General features: G+C 38.6%; 2 protein-coding genes across 2 annotated transcripts in view; one reads left to right on the top strand and one right to left on the bottom strand.

The window, feature by feature from the left end:
* ENO4 (enolase 4) lies at positions 1-20,946 on the top strand. Its single transcript, XM_071563402.1, is given in 14 exon segments — positions 1-126; positions 1,260-1,388; positions 2,564-2,754; positions 4,242-4,384; positions 6,401-6,567; positions 6,779-6,910; positions 8,339-8,404; positions 9,080-9,142; positions 11,246-11,413; positions 13,231-13,356; positions 15,612-15,807; positions 16,742-16,809; positions 17,331-17,448; positions 19,442-20,946. Coding segments are annotated over 14 exon segments (1,887 nt in total). The 3' UTR covers positions 19,636-20,946.
* Positions 20,228-24,279, bottom strand: part of SHTN1 (shootin 1) — a 62,410-nt gene continuing 58,358 nt past the window's right edge. Inside the window, exon 17 of the mRNA XM_071563401.1 lies at positions 20,228-22,144. Coding sequence (XP_071419502.1) covers positions 21,934-22,144 — 211 coding nt within the window. The 3' untranslated portion in view covers positions 20,228-21,933. The remainder of the gene's footprint in view (positions 22,145-24,279) is intronic.

The following is a 24,279-nucleotide window of genomic DNA, read 5'->3' as shown; positions in this document are numbered from 1 at the left end:
ATGCAGGCGGACGGGCGGCGGCGGGAGGCGGCCGAGTATTGCCGGGGACAGCGAGTGCCAGAGCGGCTGGAGGAGGCGCTGAACGCCCTGCTCGCCCGGCGCCCCGCGGATCTCTACGGGGAGCTGGTAGCGCTGGGAGGCGAAGGAGCCCGAGGGGCTGTCCCGCCCCCGCGGCTGCGCGGGGGCCTGTGCGCTCAGGGAGGGGCTGCAGCAGCAGTTCGATGTCTGCGATGGCAGTTCAGTGGTGCCCCCATGACTGCGATGTTTCTGTTTGTGGCCATATGACGGTGGGCCAGATACATGTTGGCCATAGCCCGGCTGTTTGTCCTGTGCTGGCCGCTGGGCTGGACACCAGGACTGAGCAGGAGGGCACAGATGGGCATCCCCTGTGGAACTGCTAAGCACAGTGTGGCTGTGCCCGGCTGGCCCTGCCCACAGAATCATAGAATCATAGAGTCAGTTGGGTTGGAATAGACCTCCGAGATCATCAAGTCCAACCCTTGTCCAATTCCAGTCCCATTACCAGATCATGGCACTCAGTGCCACGGCCAATCTCAGTTTAAAAACCTCCAGGGATGGTGACAGTAGTACCAATGAAACCTCAGTGATTACTGGTGATTCTGGAATTGCCAACACTACAACAGCAAGCAAGTTTTGAAAAAAATCTTTTATGTTGTTTGATGGGAAAGTGTCAGAGGAATTGAAACATTTAATTCCATCTTACACTTCCCATCTCCCAAGTGTTTTCCCGGCACCAGGGGAAAGGACTAGAACTGGTAACACCTCTTGCTTTGCTTGGTATATGGCATGTTCCTCTTCTTTGTAGCTCCTAAGTTTTGCCTGCTTTTCCCATTGGGTAAGTCATGATTTGGTGTCTCTCTAAGACCAGACTACGTAATGAAACTATTAAGGAAGTATGTAGTAAACCTCAGGTAACAAGTTAATCCTTCTAAAGTAACACTGGTGTTTGTTAACTAAAGACAGAGATCCAAATATATTGGATATACTCATCAGGCCCAGTAAAGACCATGTTGGAAGAAGAAGGAGAACTCTGCTTACTAGAAGTCTTGGTTTTCACCTTTCTCACAGGGCTCAAAACTTCCTGTAACATAAAAATCAGAATCACAGAATATGCTGAGTTGGAAGGGACTCATAATGGTTTTGTTCAGGGTTGGATTTGATAGAAATATATTTCATGGAATAAAAACCTCTTTGCTTGGAAATTGACTTTTGATGACATTCTCTCTCTTTCATCTAAGGCTAACTACCTTTCTAAATATTCAAAAGCTCCAGTAATATGCAAATTAGTGGGAAGAAAAGTTCTTGATGGAGTTGGTCATCCAACATTAGAAGTGGAAATATATTGTACAGTTAAAAACTATGAGAAGGTATGAGCTGTTTCTTCCTGTTTTATTTATTTTAATAGGACAATATCAAGGAGAGGTACTATTCTTCTCTCATCCCAAGGAACATTTTAGTTTCCATCTTTATGGAGAGATATAAATCCCTGGAACTCAACAGCTGAGTGTTGTAACTCAAAAAAGGTGTCACGCAGCACAGTGGCAGCAACTATGAAAATTTTATTTTCATGAATTAGGCAATAGTTTATGAGTGGGATGTGACAGTGCATCTTTGTATAGTAAATTTTTTTCTGTCAATGATCATGTAGCTTTTCTTTACACCCCATACTAGCCTTGTATGTTCATTTTCCTTTTTCTTTAATTTTCATATTGTTATGTTTCTCTTTGTGTGACACTTTCAGAAAAATACAGCACAGGTGAAAAGCACAGCATAGATGAAGGCACTTTTTTACACTGAACTAATAGGTTGATGTGGGAGGTAGATAAGTCAAACATATCCATCCAACACCTGCAATACAAAATTGGTGTCGCATCTCTCCTCCAACCTGAAATACTCAAGTTGCTGTCTTTGCAACTCTATTGTGAAGTAATTGTTTCTGTTTTCCCTCAGTTAAACTATGGTTTACCACTTTCTTGAATTAAATGTAATTTCATAGATAATCACAGTATATAAAACTAATACTAGTAATGCAGGCAACTCTGTAAAATTTGTAAATGATGTCTTCCTTAAGTGAATTTTCTTAATATCATTTATTCTTCATCAGTACAGAGAGATAAGCTTAAATTATCTAAGTAAGACAAAAGTAACTGATCACAAGGGATGGCATTAAGCATGAATCATGGTACAACAGGCTATAAACAGCTGCAATAAAAGATGTCCTAATGCCTGTATGGTTCTTAAAATAACTCAATTCTATTATCATAGCATAATATATGGATAAGGCAGATCTGTCAGAAGGTTTTTGCCTACATAGTTATAGTTTAGGTCAAAAAACTTGAATAATGTCTGTGATTACCAAAGTATAAGAGGCAAAAAGAAGGTGCAAGATGAAAAAAGGTAAGTGGAGCAAACACTAGATTTGAAGATATGTACTTGTTGAGTTAGTAAGGGCATATGCTTCACAGTCTTTTAAATATTTCCAAGTTAGAAATGAGTGTTTAAAACCTTTCTGCATTGTTTTTTTTAATTATTATTTTTGCAGAGGATTTGTTCCACTGTAATGCCTTCTTATTCTGAAATACCTGAAAATGCTTTACCTGAAACAATTGAAGCTTATGAAAAGGAAAGAGGTGACTCTGTTAATACTGCTGTGGAATGGGTCAATGAATCCCTCAATACAATGTTAAGGGACTTGGACCCTACTGACCAGTGTCAAGTTGATAAGATGCTTGGGTAGGTCTTGCATATTATGTAAATTACTGCACTGGAAATGTACACCATTAATTTATATTGTTAAAGGAAACATATAGAATATTCAGTGTTTCTTACTATTATATTTTTAGGTTGTAACGTCTCTCAGATCCTTTGCTGTATTATATTGCTATACTATATTATTGCCTACTTATTTCATAATTTTGATATGACAATAATACTGGTTTCATACATGGGTTACAAAAATAAGGGTCTCTGAGAAAAAGATGCCTGAACATTCATGACTCACAGGCAACATTTAAGAAATCTTTTCAGTGCCAGTTTAATTTAGCAGGGAGGTTTTTTCCAAACTTCAACTCCACTTCTTCTGTTCATGGCATTGCAGAAGGCAAGTGGTACAAATGGCCTGGGTTTGTGTCTGCTGCATCCACAGAAAATAGGAATATATGTACAACTTTCAGGTTCTGGTGGTCTTGTTTCTGAACAAGCTATGGCAAAAGGCTTCTTGCTTGAGGCAATTAGTTCCTTTGGAAATACAGTTTCATTAGTAAACATCCATGCTTATTTTTTCATACAAATATTTCTTCTTGGGAGCATACCAAAGTAAAAACCAATGGCCATATTTATCTACTCAAAGAAATATGGCTGGTTTTTATAAGAAAAAAAGATTAAGTATCACAGAAGTATCTGAATGTATTTTTACAGTACCCTTAGAGAAGCCACCTGGCAACACTATGTCCTCCTTCACCTTGGAAGCAGTCATGTGGCCCCTTAACCCCTTCTGGAGTTGGGAATGTTTCATTCAGCTGCACCCCAAGGGAATGACAGTTTGCTGGAGGAGCAGAGGTTGGGCTGTCACACTGAACACAGACTGTATCAAACAGACCTAATTGGCTTTCATAGGGACTAGCTTTGGGAAACCTTGATACAGGGAATGAGGACTCAATTGGAAAGTAAGTGTAAATAAGTTTTTAATGCATTGTTTACACATCTTTATATATCTTACACACTTAGTTTGCCTGAGTTGGCTGCCTGTGACCCATGGATAAAGTTTCCACTTCACACATGTAATTGAAAGTCAGCCATGTCTGAGTTTGTGGCCACTTGGATAACTCGGTGTACAACTGACCCCTTGGATTAGCCACCTAGGCCAGGCTGTTGTATGTCATGAAGTTATAACAGGGCCTGTTGCTGCCCATGCAAAGGAAATACATCCTTCATGCTAAGATTGTCTGCTCAGAGGTGACTTTCAAACTAGTGTGATTTGAAAAGCATGTGTTAAGGTCTGTGATACTTGCTTGTGGTTCTTTTTGTTTAACCAGTGAGGCAGATGACTATCAAAAATAGTGATATAATAAATGTATTGACTTCTCCAGCTTCACATAATGAATCAATAGCAGAAGCTCAAATAGATACACTTAATCCACCTCCTAGTATGTTCTTTAGCCTGTATTGTGTGTGTGTCTACCAGTATTTTGAGCCAGTAATTTTTATGCCTCTTCCATCAGTGAATACTTCACAAACAAGGTAGAAGAAAAAAAGAAAACTGAAAAGCAAAAGGAAGAAGAAGAAGCAGAAGTCACTCTTGCCATTACTCCACCTACTACATTCCCATCACCACCACCTGGGAAAAAAAAGGCAGCAAAAGCAGGTTTTAGTTTATTTGATTTTAGTATTTTCTACGATACAGATCTTGATAAATGTCCTAAAATACTTTCTGATGTATTCTGTGGACATGGGATACTTCAGAACACACGACACACTATCTCAGGTTCAGAGGGTTCCATTGCTCTATCCTGACCTTTTTGATCACAGCAGCTTCTGCAGCAAAATGAGGGAGGGGAAAATACAGTTTTCTCATCATTCACATGCATTGGTTGAACAAAGTTTCTGCCTTTGTTTTACAGTTGGCTTAGACAGGAGGTTATTACTCTTCAGAGTGAGAAATAAGAATGGAGGAGGATGCAAATGAAGAATAAAAATGAAAATTATAAGGAAAGAAAAGGGAATCACAGAACTAAGCAGGCAAATGGAAATAGAATTAAGATAGAAGTTGAAAACAATTGAAAGAGAGGGAGGAAGGAAGGTTTCCTTCTAACACTGAGAAAAGGAGGAAATACTGTGAAAAGTAAAAGAGAAAGAAGGAAGGGGATGAGATGGGAATGGTGGGCAATATAGAGTAAAAAGAAGTAAGCAAACAATCCTACTAAAGGTAAAAATGGTGTGAGACTAGAAAAACAAGGTAGGAATACATGGGAGAAAAAAAAAGAAAAAAAACAAAGCACCTATCTTATCTCCATATATTAATTAAAGTCAGGAAAAACAGGTTTTTATCATTTATTGGAAGGGCAGAAAATGTTGGCAAGTTACTGTTTCCTAGCACTTCTGTGGCATCTATCACATACTAGCAGTAAAACCTCCCCCTTGGTATGTGAGATGTGTGCACAGTAAACTCACCTTTGACCTGCAATGTAAATCCCGCAGTTGTCAGGTCCATACAGGTACCATCATGGTGTTTATTTATACTTTTAGTCAAACTTCTGCTGACACATACATTGCTTGTTTGCACTAATTGTGACAATGACTCTCATTAGACTCAGTGCCTGACTAATTGAAAGCAATGATTATGAAGGTACTTGTTGTTACAGGAGACCACTAACGCATGGTGACTTCCAGCAGGTGCTTTCAGAAGTAACATCTGTGTTGTAATTTATGCCAGTTACAAAGTAGTGGAGTGTAAAGGGTGTTTGAAAAACTGGCGTTTGTCAGAGTGTCTCAGCACGGGGTTACTGATGTCTGTGTCTGTAGCTCTTCCCCCTCAGTATATGAGGTATAGAGTCTTTTTATAGTATGCAAATGATGCATAATCTAATCTGCATATCCAATCAAGGACCTATTAAGAACAGTTTCTCCTAAAATATCAGTTGTATGCTCTAGTACTTATATTTTATTGAAGGCAGAATTTGTACAAAACTCCTATGAGTATCCAAAGGAGTTTGTCAAGTTTACTTGGGAATCAGACCACTTATTGCAGCCTGATGTAGGTGCTCACTGTACATGCCCATGTAAGAACTGTAGGCAATAAATGAAACAATGGGAACTGCTTGGTTTGAACCATTTTGGAAAAAGTTACTGTATCTGAAAGGGAAATAATTTCTTAAGAAAATTTAACAAGACTGTGGATGTGGAATATGAGAAACCTGTTTTCTCTTTGGAAATTCTAGCTGTAATAGGCACAATATTTATTCACAGACATCATTATTAGAAGAAATCCAATGTGTGTGCTCTCAATCATGTTATAATGTAATCTTCCAAGTTGTTTATGCAAAAGCTGGGCATTTAAGGAGCACAATAAAGAAGACTGAAAACATATTTTTGAAAGGAACCTGAAAAAATATATAATGTTATTGAATGGAAACAAATTTCAGTGTCTGAAAGATCTCCAAAAGAAACAGATTTGAAACCAGAATGAGGACAGATACTTACTTGTAAGGTCATTCCATTTAAAGCAACTCCTAAGATGAAGTTTTTAGAAAATGAGTTAATGATTGTTTAATAGAATGAGTACACACTCAAATGACAATATTGTATTTACTCTTATAACTGTGATACATAAGCATGTGTTTAAAACCAAGAAAATATTCAGCTGCTACTCTCTGTCTTGTAGGAACAAAGTCAGAGGCAGAGAGACCCATCCCACCTGCAGAGCCTGCAGAACCTGCGCTCGGCGGCAGCTCAGCCATCGGGGGAGTGTCCCTCGCCATAGCAAGGGCTGCTGCCACCATCTGCCACATCCCACTGTACTTACATGTTGCACTGCTCAAACATGATCAGGTACGTGTGGCTTTTGTCATTTCATTGGTTTTATCCCAGTTACCGTAATTCTTGTAGAATTCTGAAGCCAGTAGCGCCTCATGACGGTGTCAGAATACACCCTTAACACCATTACCTGTAGGAGTCTTTGAGCCCTGTGCCATAATTAAAGTATATAAGATATTATTCTGATTTTTACATTTTTCTTTTCACCTCTTACTCCCAACTGCAGGAGTCACCTGAAGAAATGACTCTACCACTCCCAATGGTTACTCTGTTTAACTGTGAAAAAATGTCACCTTCAAAGTTGAAATTAGTGAAAGAAGTTATGCTTATACCACCAGTTCATTTATCACTCAAACAGGTACTGTTTCATTTTTGGTTTTTATAAATGTGTTCTATAGACATCATACTACATAAGTACATAGCTCTTTTCAATATAGTCCTTACAAACTGTAATTTTTTTGTTTGCTTGCAGTGTCAAAGTGCTGACAAATGTTAAATTTTTTTAAATTTGCAGAATTCTAACACCAATAACATTAAATTAAGCAAAAGATGGAGATTTAAAACAGAAACCAAGAAGATATCAAGTTAAAAGTGTATGTTAGCATAGAAGTAAAAATGAGTACATTGAAGAAGATGTCAGGGAATAGTGTTACACAACAAGAGATTAGGATGTGATTTTTTTAGTAGGTTATAAATAGTTTCAGTTGAATGATATAGCAGGCAAAACAACATACATAGCAAACCCACAGGAAAACATAAAATATTTGGGAATAAGTTATTTTAAAATGACATTGTGAAGATAGAAGGGAATGCAAAGAGCAAGAAGGATGGGTGAGACAGGTGGGATCAACCCTCTCTTTTTTGTTTAGCCATGTGTTGCATTAAGGAATGTATCTGCACAAGATGCCTACGTTAGGGCTGTGATTTCTGCTTTATATGCTGGTGATCTGAACAAATAGCTGAGCTTGAGTCTCTTTCTTTTTGGTTTTCCTTCAACTTTTTCAAATTGTCACCAAGAGCTGTTAATAAGGTTGCTGATTCTGTACTGTTCAAAGGCAGAATGCCTCTTAGTGCTCATGGGAGAGTAACAGGCTGTTTGCTGCAGATGAACACTGTTCATCCTGAGTTGATGGTTGTCAGCTGTGACTGCCTTCTGTCCCCTTCAGCGTTCCTTCACTGGCACAGTCTGAGGAAATATGAAGTGTGATTTACCAAGTTTTTCTAGTTTTACTGAGTTTTACTAACTCAGCTGAAAATAAAAAAAGAATCTTGCATTAAAAGCAATGGATTCATTTAACTGAAGTGTTCCTCAGTGTTTAAAATGAAGACAGCAGGTTTTTTTTTCCCGCTTCCTGGAAATATTCTGAAGGTAAATGCATTCAGTCTTGTCAGAATGTCCAGTTAGGAAGTCTTAGATAGAATCACAGTTGTGATCGGGGTTATCACTGTCTCAGTTCTCAGATATTATGCAGACCTGAATGCTGTTTACTTGTTAGATTTGGGAAGGGCTGCTTTTGGTGAAGAGACTGCTTTTCTTGCCATTCCATTCAGCAGCATAATCAAATATTCCTATTCATTCCACTACTACTAACCCTTTATGACTGGACACTTGACTGCATTTTGTGGATGGAGAGATTGTGTTAAGGAGTCTGTAATAGGTGAGGTTTTTTTAAAAGACTTTATATTAAGATCTGGTTTTGAAATAAGTGTTCTCTCTCTTCTGATTTAAGCTACTAAAATGAAATAGTACAGCTTTCTTTTGCAGATTACTGTTGTTTAATTTCAGGGCATAGAAAGAGTTCTGGATATTCAGAAAGAAATGACAAGTCTGTTGGAGTTTCCTGCCAAAATGGTACAGTAAAAATGTGTACTATAATGTGATGAATTTCATTTGATCTTTCTACTCGTATTGTCCCTTTAAATGTAAACATGGAACACTTAGCCTTTTAAAGGCTTAGTCTCATGACACAGCATAGATGTTTCTCTGACAGAATAGAATAAAACATTGTTCTAAGCACAGTAAGACTTTCTGTTTACCTGAAGAAATGTACTGGGCATGAATGATGTCACAGTGGAGATTGAACATCTAGTTCTGATCTTGCTACACCTCTTACACACAACATCTTTTATTCAAAGTAATATTGCTATAGCAGTATTTCAGTATTGGTGCATATGCTTTTTGGAAAGCAAGGTTGTTGGGTTTCTCCAAATACAGTCTAGATTCTCATTTCTGAGATCCCCTGTGTTTTTGATGGGCTGGGTGAGAATGTTTGAAAACCAAATGATGGCTGTATTGATGTTTACATAGAAACAAACATGAAATGAATCATAAGCCCAAATAAAACTGGATAGATACTGATAGTATTCAAGACAAAACAGAAGCTATTTCCTAGCTTAAATATTTGTAATCTTTTTAGACCAAAATTCAGTCAATCTTTTTTTTTTTCCTTTTTTTTCCCCTGGGGTCTTTCTGTCATCTTTGTATTTTTCCATAGAATTGATTTCTTTCTTCTGTCACCCTCAACAGCCCCATCCTCAACCAGCAGACAGTAAAAAAGGAAAAGCACAGAATTCAGGGAAGAAAGGTCTGGTAAGAAAAGAGATTTTCATTTTAAGCCTTCAACAAGATATTACAACAGCAGGGAACCAATGTATTCTTAAGAAATGAAGCATTAATCTACATCACTATTTTGGAAAGGTCAGGGCAAGACTTAAGTATTCCAAATGCTCATATTTTACATAATCATTTAGATTCTTCTGACTATACCTTCCCTTCCTGTGGAACAATAGTGGAAATAGAGGAATTTTTTCTGCAATCTGATTAATTTTTCTTTTATAGAAATCCTGTTAAATTATCGAAATGAACCTTTTGCAGGCCTTGCAGCACCAGCAGAGAACGTGCCCTTTTGATCATGTAGGCCATAAAACTATTACCTATTAGACTTGCATATTGTGCTGTTTCCTAACCCTGGGAGCAAAACTCCCCTCTTAATTGTGCTGCATTCAGCTCCCAGTTCAGTTTGAGGTTATAGATAATGGCAGATACAAACCAGTAGCTAAAGGGCACCACTCACAAGGGAGCACAGGACGTTATTTTATTTGACTCAAGTCATCATTTTTTATCACTTCAAAACCTGTCGTTTATAGATGAGTTTTCCAAATAGTGGGATGGAAATGCCATGCAGGTTTTGCTCTCCATTGTGAGATGATCAAAATATTATCAAGGGAGAACAAAAGTTTTCCTATTTTATTCTTGCTTAAACAATACCAAATTCTTCATCATTAATTTTAACTTTAAAGGGCGGGGGGGGGGGGGAGAAGGAAAAATGACAAAGTAGGCAGTGAAGAAGAACTTACTTAAGTTATAGGAGTATATACTAGATAGAGAAAAATGTTTTTATAAAGAGAAACAATGCTTTTAATGGAATGCAACAAGGCACAGCATATGGATACCTTGAAAACCACATGAAACTGCAAACTTAACCGCTGTCTGGCATTAATTGCAGGACAACTGCAGCATTTCCTGATGTCTGTTGCTGCAGCTTAGTGCTCCAAAGGAAAAAAGTGAAACAGATTGCCTTGCATGTTGCTGCAAAATAGTTTCATAACAATTTGACCTGCATTTTCTTTCTAATTTTTGTGTGAAAGAACATTCATATATCCTCTAAGCTAAGCACCTGTTCTGTCTGTAATTAGTTCTCTTGCTTGTGTCAAAACTGATGCTTCCAATTGACTTCTCCAGTCTCTAACCCAGCATTATATCCTGTTGCTTTCTGGACAACTTAGTGTCATTCTTTATAATCCCAAATTCATGGACTTTAAATTTAAAAATCAGTGTTTTAAAAGCCTACAAAACACGGGACACCGGAAGAACATGTGAAATACTTGCTCAGTACAACTCTGCTGTGGGCACATTTCCAGGAGTCCTGTCCCTGAAGTAAATAACTGTATGTACCTGGGCTAGAGGCATTTCCCCTCTGTGAAGTTTGTTCCTTTTAGAATCCCTGGAAGATTCTAGGGTTTTTTGAACATTCCACAGAGTCATATCAAAGTTGCAGTTGAGGATAAATGGCTAAAAGCTGTTTAAAAGTGGAGAATCTGTTTTTTGGCAAAAGGGTGCTCCATAGCACCAGGGCATTCATGACAGCTCAGTGGTTGTTAAAAGTGCCTTTAAAATCTTTTTGTAAACCAGTACTGGCCGTACAGGACCAAGAACTACATGCCAAGACATATTTCCAAGGACTGTTAGCTGTCTACTCTTTAACAATTGATTATTCTTTCCTGCAGAGTTGTCCTTAAAGCTGCCAGCGTGATTTCTGAGATTTATGATTTGATGATTAAATCATAGAATCATAGAATTGATTGGGTTGGAAAAGACCTCCAAGATCATCAAGTCCAACCCTTGGTCCAACTCCAGTCCCTTTACCAGATCATGGCACTCAGTGCTATGGCCAATCTCAGTTTAAAAACCTCCAGGGATGGGGAATCCACCCCCTCTCTGGGCAGCCCATTACAATGCCTGATTAGTCTCTCAGGAAAGAATTTTTTTCTGATGTCCAACTTCAATTTCCCCTGGCAGAGCTTGAGCCTGTGCCCCCTTGTCCTATTGTTGACTGAAATGATCATGAGAATATATATAGAAGTATTATATATATGTATGTAAATAAAGTGATTGGATTTGTTTTGTTTTCAGCCACAATTCTTAAAAAGAATATCACACTTGGGTTGCCTCACGACAGGATATGATGACCTAGAACAACTGCTCTTCGTAGTGCAAACAGCTTGCAACAATATAGGTCTGGAGCTTGGAGCAGACATGTACTTAGCAATAAACTGCGCTGCTCATGAATTAATGGATTATGTAAGTTATTTCTCAATATCTATTTTCTTGGGTTTTAAAAGGAACGTAGCTATTTGTTAGCAGTGTTTACTGTTACATTGCAAACTCACCTAGAAGCTTCTTGCTCTGTTTTTAAGGTAGCAATCAAGCAAACAAAAAAGAATTATCTCTGCATTTATAAATGATGTTTGCAACAGTCCTGCAAGTGTGGCAGATACGTCATTGGGTTGGGAGTTCAAGGGGATGAGACAGGCAGACATCCCAACAGCCTGACTCTGTGGGAGCAGGAGGAATGTGTGTATCCCGCCTTCCCAGAACGGGAACACTCTGGTGCACCTTGGATAAGGCTCCCTGGACCAAGGCAGACCCACCCCTGTTCCACTTTGAGTCCTGCCTACAAGGATCTCTGCTAGTTCTGTGGTTTCACTGGAATCATTCAAATGGCATAAGCCTGCCTTGCATCAGCCACGTTTATTCCTTTCCTCTATTTATTTAACATGATTTTTCAGATCCGTTTGTATCAAATATAGCAACTGCTTTAAATGGTCAAATACCTACTGTGTGCTTTGTTTAACAAACCAGCTTCTCTTCACATTTTCACATTGTATTTCAGACAATATGGAATGAAAGTATTAAGCAGCAAATCCTGATTTGGCTTTTGGTTGTTTTTTGTTTGTTCGTTTGTTTGTTTTTATTTCACCACAAGGTACAAATGAAATAATTCTATCCACCTTTATTTTAAGGATGAAGAACAAGAAATTATTTACACAAGTATACTTCTGTAATTCTGTAACACCACTAGATGCTTATATTTCATTATATCATACTACATCTGTTGGTTTCTTAAAACTACCCTGACATTTCCATGTATTTTTACTACATGTATTACACATTAATGTACATCTTGTTGTGCATCAACATTCATTTTGTTGTTTTTAGTTTTTAATATTTTTATTTTACACAATTTATTTATGTCCAGATGAAGACTTAAGGTTCTTACCCCTCCTTGTTCCAAGATCAATTAGTTTTTTTCCAAAGGAGAGCAAGAGAATTCCCATGAGATTTTGTGTATTTGGGTGTTCTACAGTGCCAAAGCTTCCATTACTAACAGCTCTTGTGAAAGCAGTTGCTTTCCTGACTGTGATATCTGTATTTTATAACAGAATGTACAAAATCTTAACCCTTGAATTATCAGTGATTCTATAACTTTCTGATATTGAACTGTTAAAATCACTAAAGCAGTGGGTATCCTGATACAGTTAATACTTGATGCTCCTCCTAGGCTGCAGTTGGTACTTCCCAAAATTATGAGACTAGTTTTAAATTGGTCTTTTCTTTTGAAAGGGGAAAGAGACAAGGAGAGGCAGTATCTTGGTTTTGAGCATTGAGGATGAGCTCCTTCCCTCAGCAATATTTTCTTTATTAATATTAAGTAAGGACAAAAAGATTACCCTTTTTTGGAGACGAAAAATGAGATTTTTCCACACAAGATTCAATAAAAATATCAAATACTGCTAACTTTATGATATTGTAATGGAAAACTGGCAGTGTTGCCTGGAAGAAGCTGGAATAGACCTGATTTTGGCAGTGGCATCATTCAGAGACTTTGGCATGAGCCCACTGGAACCCTCTGTCATTTTAGGCAGTTTTCACTGACAATGTGCTGACAACTGAGGCACAGAGTAAAGCAGATCAGTGAGTGCCTCCTGACTGAGGAACACACAGTCCACTGCCTTAAGAGAGGTATTAGTGTCACAGGATGTGTATGCTTTTGGTAGTACTTTGGTTCTTAAGGTCTTACCTTCCTTACCTTTTATGCTTTTTACTTTGCTTTCTAGGATAAAGGGAAATATGAAACACTCACTGGAACTTTCAAAAGCCCTGATGAAATGGTTGCCATGTATGAGGAGCTGATTGATAAATTTCCTTTTATTATTGCATTGATAGATCCCCTAAGAAAAGAGGTAAGATCCCACAGTGCAGGCTGTGAAAAACAGGTAATACTGTTCTGTGGCACATCACTGACCTTTTGTCATTTTTTCAACATATGTAAAATACAAAGCTTTTGGGTTTTTGAGTCTTTATGCACAAAAATATCACTATAAAAATGCATCTAACAATTCATTTGTATGTCTTTTATTGACAATAACTCCACATTCTTCTATACTTTTGACATAATTCCTGATGCAAAATAATCCTGGCATGAACAGAATACAATCAGTACAATAATTTTAAATAATTACAAGAAATTGTACTATTTTGTGATTCTGCTTGCTAAAGCATTATTATTTGGATTATATTTTCCTTCATCTGTAAACAATTCAAATTATAAAATAAAATTATAAAATTCAACTGTAATACAAGATTATATTATGTTCAGCTGGAGAAGCAAAAATTTGGACATAGCTGCATATTCCTTAGAATCTCAAAAAAAATATTATTAATGCCATTCTTTCTGATGGTTATTTATAACCAAAGCCAGAACAGTCCTGTCTGTCACGGGCAACATTGCTCAGCAGAATTTTTAAAGTGGTAAAAAGATACCATGTATTTACCTCTGTGATCATAATTAAAGGAATTAATTAGTGTGGCCAGTTGGCTACAACAATAAAGTGAAATACTATTAAGCAACTTAGAGATGGAAGAAACAGACAGATTGCATAACCTTCAATATTCACATTTATGCATAAGATTAAGGCATGTATTGCAAAAAAGATAAAAACTTAATTGTGGCAGAACCTGCATCTGCAGACCTAGATTCTGCAGTTACACTACTTAATAAAAATTTGCTCTTGGTGTCAAATTGCACAGTTTATCATCTTTAAAATAAATATATGAGCCTTGTTTTCATGAAGAAAACACGAAGACTGTGATTGAAGGGGGAACCAAAAGTGATGTTGGCTTTGTGAAGCTGTCCAGTGCCTGAACCAGTAATTCTAAAACAGGTTAATTTCAAAATCCGATTCTGTCCTTAACTGGCATTTTAAAAGTTCATTTTTCAAATACCTGTGTTTAGAATGACCTCACTTTAGCCTTGCCTCCCTGTGTTGTTTCAGCCAGACTCTCTGAATTACCATGTTCCAAATCACCAGATTATTCCCCATTCCTGCTGGGGCTGCAAAACTTCCTTGAGAAACCTTATGAAGAAACATATTTGCAGTGTGAGAATCTGCAGGAGAATTGCAGCAGATAGTGCAGCACACTTGGAATCAGAGAACCATTCATGGAAATGCCTCTGCCTCTCCTCCTTCTTGCAAATCTACAGGGGCCCCATGCAACATCTTTGCCACAGATAATTAGGGCCTTGAGGATTAGCTCTGGTAGTAATTCAGTAATTCATTGCCAGACATCAGACCACTTTAGTGCTTAAATTTAAGCATTTGTTCAGGTGTCAAAAACTTCATTTTCACTTACATATGGGCTTGAAATCTGTACAGGAAAGGACCCTGACATAGATTGCAACTAGATAGGTACAAAAACCTGTCTGATACACAGACCAAGAATTACTGCTGTCAGAATTATGAAGTAGAAAAATAATGTTTTTAGTGTGAGAACTTTGCATTCTGTCAACACAAAGCAAGCAAATAATGAATTTCTTCTCATTTTTTACATATTCTTTTATTTATCCTCTACCATGTACCATGTGGACAGTGCATTAAAATCAAGAAACAAAGACCCTTAAAAATGGAGCTTTGCTGGAGAGAGAGCAGTGCATTCTGCTGTTCCCCATGGGTCAGTCTTACAGCTCTGATCATTCTGCCCTGAGACGTGTCATTGAGTCTGTGACTGTCTCCTGTTGCATTGTTTTATATTCAAATAACTCTGACACCTAAAATATTAAGACGTCTGAATAAAACAATGGAAAATTACTTTATCGCCCATTAAATTTAAATAAATTTCAGGAAGGGATTCAAAATAGCAAGCCCCTACAGGTAATTTAATTTGAAATATTTTAATCTGTATTTTGTGCAAATAGTGTTGATTAATTCCAGATTAAAATATATGTTTTCTAGCAAAATCTTAAAATAAAAGGAAAATCCCAGTGATATGTTTTTCTTAGGTGGACAGATTTAAAACACAGTATATAATGTTTATATGAAGGATATCTTTAGAATTAAAACTAAATTATTAATTTTTTAAAAATTATTTTAACCTCCTCAGGGTTTTCATTCAGTTAGTTTTTTAAACTTCAATTATTTATTTGATTTGTTTTATGCAGGACAGACAACAGTGGAGTCACATGTGTTGTACACTTGGTTCCAAATGTTACCTGATTGCTGAAGATGCTGCCACATGCATTTCCCAGCTTAAAATTGACCAAGAGATAAACACACCAGTGTGCAGTGGAGTTGTCCTAAAATACATTAACCAGACCAAGGTATCAGATCTCATAGAACTTACTGGAATTCTTGATGGTGAGTAGAAGGGGGGAAAGGCTGACTTTCAAACCCTACAAGCTAACCCTGTAAATATTACATATTTGCATTTAATTATTGCTACTTCTAATTTAGAAAGCACTTGTCAGAAGAAACATAAATTCATGTTTTGATTCACAAATGCCTCTCCAGGGCCTTAAAACAGCATTTGAGGCTTCAGCTGTAGCAGTTAATACATTGTGGGTGTTTTGAATGTGGGTGCCCTTTGACACTGCAGTTAAGTGTTACACTGTTAGGTATCAGAAAATAAAAAAAGATGTGGTCAATCTCAATTTTGACTATTCTACTATTTTAATTAAAAAATCCAAACAAGTCCAAAGTGTTTAAAATTGCGGTTTATGTAGATTAGTGACTACAAATTATTGAGCCTTTGTGGTAACTGTACTAAGAACTTGTGCAGTTTCCCTTGTAAGATTTTTCTTTGTAGCACTTTTTCTTTATTCATTTTTATACCCAAGGAATAGATGAACAAATTTAATGTCTAAGTTCTTTCCTTATTGCTTAAAAACACCCAGAATCACTGTATCAAAGCGAGCAAATAGCATCTAAAAGATGCCATTCAGTGAGGATTGTAAACTGTTTTTTATAGTGAGGACAAATCATTACTGTACTAAGGAGTACATTTAAAATAAATAGAACAGCCCTCTAGCTTGATCAGACAGATTGGTGAGAGACAGAAACTAAGATAGGATGGTAGGTACTCCCTTATCCACGCTGAAAATAGACCATAATGTTAATGTAGCAAACTAATATAGTTGACATTTTTATGAAATGGGTTTCACTGGTTTACTCCTGTTTTATTTAAGCTTAGACAGCCCAAGGGTAAAAGATGAATGAGAAGTCCAAACAGTTTTATGTGTCGAATATATAAAATATACACTAATGAAGGTTTTCACTCCTGTTACATATATAGGTCAAAGACATGTTACCATATTAGGAAGTCCAGATGGGGAATCTCCTGATGACAGCCTCGTGGATCTGGTAAGGATTGAAAGCTGTTCAGTTGCAGAATTGCCAAAATACTGCTTTTAGCATGTACAATTTTTTGAGGAGAAAGCCTTTTTGTGCCTCAGAAAGAAACGTTTTACAAAATGGGCTTTTTCTAGAGAGTTGGTTTTTTCCCCCACAGAGAGTTATTCTTTGAGTTTAAAGAGAACATGCAGGAAATTTGCCAAAGCAGGGAGTATATTCAAGAGTGTGTATGATCTGTTTGGTTGCATTAATTTATTAAAAATTGTGAGTTACTTAAAACATTCCCATGTAGTAATAATATTTTAAGCAAAAATTCCTAACACTACTATATTTAGTCGTTTTGTATTAAAAGGTACATTTGCAAATAAAATTTCATTTCATACGCCAGTGAAAATTATTGTTTGCATCCAGCAAATCTTTCACTAAGAGATTTTATGAGGGTGTAGAAGTAGGATACCGTGTTTAATAATTAAAGAATGACTTCACTTCCCAAAATGTGGAGTTTTAAAATCCACTCTTTCTCATTTAAGGCTGTTGGACTGGGTGCCAGGTTTATCAAGTTGGGAGGTCTTTCCCGCGGAGAAAGGGTGACCAAATACAACCGCCTTCTTGCTATAGAGGAAGAACTGGCCAAGAATAGAACGCTACGTATGAGCTTCTTTCTTACTTTGTTTTCAGCTTGCAATGAATACGGGAACAAAGATTGGAGGGAGAATGATTGAAACTGCACCACAGGAGGGAAGCGAAATCAAAAGACTATAAATAAGCGCTGACAAAAAAAACGTAGGATAGCACTTGCCACAATGTATATTGTTGTCCTAATGGATTATCTGTTTACTGAATGTTAAAATAGACCCCTTCTTGAGGAGTAGCCTACATTAAGCTTTTTTCCAGAATTAATTGGTTGGAGTCTTGAAGCCCACAGTGCAAAAGGAACAAAACAAAAACCATGCATATAACATGTCGAAAAGCTGCCAAAATGGAATTTTAGGCCAAATACCCCACCTCCCTCGAGCCTCTAAACATATATTGGTAACAAAACTTCACTACACAACCCTCTTTTGTATGTTACATTTCCAGCAAAATGTGATTGGAAAGCTACAATTGCACGGGTAAGCCCTAAATAAAACCCAAGAAAACCCGAAGTTGACGATGCACATTCAGCCTTAGCCACTTGTATGCATCTGCCTGCCTGTTTCAGGAACTGCACCTTCTTTTTACACTATACCACGGCACTGTTAAATGCTTAACAGTTCATTAGAGCCACTTCTCACTTGCTCAGGTATCAATCAAGCCAGAATAAAGACACGCAGTCTGAAGGGGTGGCAGAGAGACAAGGAGAGGAAGAAAGGAAGGAAAGGGTTTGCAAGAATTGTATTATGCCCAAGAAAAAGAAACATGAAGGAGAATTAAGTCATTTTACCCTCTTGCTTCTAATAATTTTCAGTGTTCTATACAAAGGGTGGCAGCACTTGACATGCACACTATAGAACAAAGTTTTTAGTTGAAAATTTTTTTATTGAAAATATTTTGAGGTTTTGAAATCTCCCCTTTGCTCATAAATAATCATTGTGAAAAACAGAAACATAGACAGAAATTCTTTTTTTGCTAAGAAAGTGGTTTCACAGAATGCACGTTTAAAAAACAAGATAGATAATTACAGAACTATGAATTTTAACTGCCTCAGCAATATTAATATATTCCCTACTCAAGTGGTATAGTCTAAACAAAGGAGCTCGAGTTTGACAAATATTTAGACCTGTATCTCATGAAATGAAATAGCAACAATTCCCAACACCGTTAATCGTTTGGCAGAAACAAAATCCAGTAAGTAAATCAACAGCGGGGCAATAGTGAGGCAGCGTGTCTGAGCTGCATACCAAACTCTTCATTTGCCCGGGCTGGGGAATACACGGGAGAGCCGTGCCGGCAGCGCTCGGAGCGGCTCATCCATGGGAGGGGACACGGAGCCTTCAGGAGCCCCCCGGGGTGTGTGAGGGGCCTGCGCTGGTCCAGCGGCGCCGTGCCCGCAGTGCCTGTCCCGCTCCTGCCCCTCTGCAGAGCTCAGCCCGCGCAGCCCCGGGATGTGCCAGGCACCACCTGCACCTGCGGGATCTGCTGGGTCACAAACCAGCCCTCCCCTCACTACAGAACACAGAGGGATGGGGACGGCATCGTGTATGTGGCCAAACAGGGAGCTGAGTGGTGAGGTTAGGGAAGTAGGAATCACACAACTAGGAAAAACAGCACTGAGAAATGTTAGTTATGGGACCAGCATCGGGACATGGGCTTACATTAGGTTGGTAAGGGCTGGGGGTAGAAAAGAGGCAAGTCAGCTGGTGGAAACTTTGGCAAGAACACCAGTGCAGAGGAAGATGGAGGTTCAAAAAATAGGGCAGCAAGGTGAGATATCAGTGAAGAACGGAATGCAACAAATACCCCAGCTCAGGCTGCTGTGCTCCATGCCCTGATCCTGTAATGCAAGGGCAGGACTGCTCCTTTCATTCTAAGGACCAGACTTTAAAGATGTTTAGACTCCTGTAAGGATCATTTGGCATTTTAAAAACACCTGAGTGCACCAGAGAATGTTACAAGAAACCAGATTGCAGCAAACGAGTTTCTTTTTTCTCTTCTATTTCAGGTAAAGCAAAACTTGAATTTGTTGCTTTTGCTGAAGAATCACAGCCAGAAGAACAACTTTCCGATGTATTTCCTCCCCCACAGCAGGATTAGTTGCCTCGACAGCTCTTGCAGGTTCACAGCCCTCCTGCACAGCTCCCAGAAAACAGCATGCTGACCTGGGCTGTCAACATTAGCTTTGGGATAAATTTCTAAGAAAAAATATTCTAGTAAGAAACTCATTAATTAACTATTCATTAATGCATTTATGTTCATTCTAGTATGAAATTCATATATTAACTTTTCCTTAATCCATTTATTTTGGAGTACTTTAGGCAAGCACTTCTAAAAGCTTTCAAATACTGGCTGCTCTTTTCCCAGGGACCATTGCCTTCAACTGAAACCAAGTTAACTGAGCAGTGACTATAGTTTGAAAATACCACGAAATTCTCTGCTGTGTTTACAAACTGACAAAACAAATACTGCTGTGTTAAGTCCATAGCTAAATGTTTGTGTTGGGGAAGTCGAAAACTCTCTCCATACAAAGAGCAAGCTGTTGACAAACAGTAAAAAAAAAACTCACCACATTTTACAAAAAACAAAGGCCTTGACTGTTACGCTGCTCCATCCCCCCACACCCCTCAATGCTGCTCTCAGATCCAGCCTGCAAGGGAGGTTTTGCTCCAGTTCGAGCTTCCAATGCAAGTGCCTCGCTGCAAACCCCAAATGTAGGGCACAAAGCTGTAACGGGCATCACCAGGAAGCTGCTCCCGTCGGAAGCAGCGAGGAACAACTCAATTCCACAAGGTCTGGGAAACTTGTCAGGAGTCTTTTTAATAAGCAACAATGAGAAGTTAAAGAAATAATTTCTGTCCTAGGTAACAAAACAGTTTAAGGAAAGGAAATACTTCTTGAAAAAACTTCTGGGTTTTGTGTAGTTTGAAAATTTGAACATATAATACAGCAGCAATAATTTGAGGAAAAATACATATACGAAATATTGCATTTTAAATTCAGTGTAACAGATAACCAAGTGAAAAATTAACAACCAGAACCAACAGCCCCCAGGAAATGAAAATATCAATGCAAGACAAATTTCCCCAAGTTTATGAATTGTATGTAGTTCAGCAATTAGATCAAGTCCAAGATTTCTTACCAAACATGCAAAACCCGCCAAAATAGATGTGAAACCACCACACTCATTACTATTGTTTTATTTTTAGGAAGAGCACCAGACAGTTGCATGCAGAGCCAAACCAACAAACTCAAAACATTCATCCTTCAATACTATCACTGTTTCAAATAATTAAATAAAAAAGAATCCAAGTGCATTCAAGTACGTGACCACCCAATTTCAGTTACACCAATCTTTAGGTAAATCCCTGATTACATTTGTTCATTCATTATAAAAGAATGAGATCCTGTGCTCAATTTAAAAAGAGACTACAGTGGAATGTGAATTGGCAGTGGAGCAAATCAATTATGTTCCTATCTCACTCTCTTCATAGGAAATAAGGGCTGAGGGAAACTGGGATTTGTGTTATCAAATACAGACATCTAAAGTGTCACCTAATAAAGAAATTAATGCCACCAGTGTGTGTCAGGTTCAAAGCAAGGGATTATTTGTTAGCACTGTGAGCTTTCAACTGAGAGTTCTCAAAATGTTGACACCAAATAACTTGCTGCCCTAGAATGACTGAATCCCAAATGTAGCCCATGCCCGTCACGGCCAAGGGCAAGTTACTTTTGTGCAGAAAACACAGACTCCAGTTGCAGCAGTTCCAAAATTTGACATGTAACATTGAAATAAAAATCAGAAATAAGTGCTCTTTTGCAAAGCTTTTCATCCAAGTGCCAGCCCACAAAACTCTGGCTATCGTTGCCAAAAGTCTGGATACCACAATGAGATGCTGCACTGCCGCTGGTTTTTGGTCTCTGGGTGACCTGTCCCCTGGGCAACCTCAAACAGGAAGGTTGTGCTTGTGCTTTCTATTTCCTCAAAGGAACGTGTGTGGGGACAGCAGTAAGGGAACCAGCAGGATCTTGGTTTAAGTAAATATCAAAATATTTAAAAACAATGTGTCTAAACACTTTTTTTAATAATTAGAAACATGCCCCATGCTGAAGCAATGGGCATGTAATCACCTTCACAGAGTCTAACCTGAAGCTGTCCAATTCAAGAGGGCTGCGAGGGACTTCTGGCAACCTTTAACAAGGCATCTTCTCAATAAAAGAAGAATTAAAAAGAGCCCTTTCAAATACAGTTTAAGGGTAACTGAGACTATCAAAGAAATTAATAACCATACCTGCAAAATTAAAATGGGAAAGGGGTTTTGAGTGACACAGAGTTATTTAACACTTCAGTGCATGTAACAAAACTGCATACAAAAAGACCATTTCAATCTGTATTACTGAAACTGTCTGGAGCACAGACTGCAGCCCCTACTAACACACCTAAGCAATTCACATGTCCAGATAATGATTCCCAAAAGTTACAGCCTTTCAGAATAACAATTAACAGTTAGAACTATCTGTTTCTTTTATTTTCTCAACATTATTTTCTTTGTGCATTGGCTTGCTTTTTTCTTCTTTCATTTTGTTCTGGTTCAGTGTGTTTTCAGACATCTGATCCCCGCTGCTGGACACAGGATCTAAAACTACAACAGATTTGGTGTCTTTTTCACTGCTAGAAGCTTTTCTTGTAAATTCTGTATGACTAGTTGATCTAAAGGAAAAAGAATAAATATATTAATACAGATGACAGTTCACATATTCAAAGAAAAACTATAAATATATAGAAAAGTATTTCTGTTAGTAGTACATACAACCAGCACAGGATCTACTAAGCTGTAAAGATTTACAGATCTAACACAGCTGTTATGTACAGATAGTAGTGCACAAAATACGACAGTCACATTACACCCCCTGAATCATTTGGTAAGCTGGGTGTGAAAGATGAAAAATGAACTCGTAAGGCACTGAAAAAATCCTTAGACTGTGAAAGTATCAGTTTAAAGACAGCCGTAAGCATTTATTTTCTCTCTGCTCATCTCTGAGCTGGTTTGAGGTTCCCCAACAGAGCAGCTGCACTCGAGAGAAAACGCCAGGAGCTCCTGCAGTGTGTTGACAGCCCTGCAGCCCCTGGGGGAGTGCAGGAATCCCCCACACCTCCACCCCAGAGCCACCTGCAGGGCTGCCACTGCTGCACTCAGGGCTGCAGGGTCAGGCACAGTGTCACCAGGTGTCCCTGTGCCTGCCCGTGGTCTCACTGGGAGCAAGTGCAGACGAGCTCTGGAAATTCACCTGCATGGTTTGCTGGGCTGTTGGGGGGTTAGACTTGTGCTCTCTGTGCTGCAGAGATGGGGCACACCGTGGCTGCAGGGCAAGGATTCGTGCGGATATAAAGCCCCCCAAGCAGGGAAGGGTCAGAGACACCTGGATTATTTGCTGAGGCTGCCATCACACTATAAACACTAAAAGCATTTGTCTATATTCAAAATCTTTGTACAAGTGTTGAAAACATGCAGGGAAATCCTTAGATTAGCTGGAATGCACCAGCAGAGAATATGGCAAACCCTGGGAATGCTCGACTTGAACAAGCAGCAGATTGAGGTGTTTCCCAATGCCATCTTAACCCTGCTGGGTGGGCAGGCAGGTTGTACCTCCTGCACTGGGCCTTCCAGAGCCTGCCAGCCCATGTGCCTGAGGGCAGGGAGCTGGCCAGGCCCAGGGCAGGCAGTCACACGTGTGTACTCGGCCCATCTCCAGGCAGGGCCTTACACACTGGTCCGGACAGACTGCAGGTGTCCACACTGACACAGCCACAGGCACCCAATGGGACAGGTACTCAAATCCCTGAGCTGGAAGGTTCTACACACACTGCTGGGTGTGCCTCCCTTGGGAAGCCCAACTGTGCAGCTGCTGCACACAACTGCATTGCCTAGTCTAGAGCCTTTATTTCCCCACTTCTATTTTTTCATGCTCACTTATAAGGAACAGCCTTCCATACTGGTAAGGTAACACTCTAGAAAGAAAAAAGTAGGATCAGCTGGAGGCCAGAGAAAGAAATTCAGCTACTGGATCCATCTGCTCTGAACTGCCCTTTATTGTGACAGTCTTTGTCCCAGAGAAAATGACAAAGAAAAAATTTGAGGTCACCCCACTCAACAATTAGAGCATGGAGTGGGGAATGGAATGGCTCCCACCTGACAGGGAGTAAATGAACAGGTTAAAAACAAATATATGATCACAGAAACAACAGTTGCTGCACTTTCCATTTCAGAAATAATTTACTCAGCTTGTTACTGCAGTCCTGGATACAGCAAATGAAATTTCATGTTCAAGCTTTAATTACAAAAATTGTCTCTAACATTGGAACTTTGGTATAAGTTAATTGATGCAGAAATGTGCACTAATAGATACAGTTTCAGACTCATTTGATTATCATTGGAAGGTAGTGATTTCATAAAGAAAATAATGCTTATTTTATGCAGAAGTTGCCAATCATTCAGAAAAATACAAGGTGGGGTATTTTGAATGTTACAGCAAATTAAACTTTTTAAAGCAGTATAACCAGAAGAGGGTTATTTTAAAAAGTGCTACTTTTGAAAAGCTGATTGCCCAACACTATAAAAATGGTCAAAGCCATAAATGCCAAGTTCATTTTTATTTCTCTTTGGAGGTAACTATCTTTCAAATCCCAACAGCTGGACTATTTAATACAATCTGGTGAATCAAAGTATAATTCTTCACTGGGCTCACAGTGGGGAGTCTGCATTAGTGTATGGCAGCATTCCAACAACTGATGCACAGCCAAACACTCTGAAGTCTGTTTCATTTATAACGAAAATGGATAAAATG

This window comes from Pithys albifrons, chromosome 9 (genome assembly GCF_047495875.1).
Source record: "Pithys albifrons albifrons isolate INPA30051 chromosome 9, PitAlb_v1, whole genome shotgun sequence".
Classification (NCBI taxonomy): domain Eukaryota; kingdom Metazoa; phylum Chordata; class Aves; order Passeriformes; family Thamnophilidae; genus Pithys; species Pithys albifrons.
This window is presented reverse-complemented; position numbering and strand designations above follow the sequence as displayed.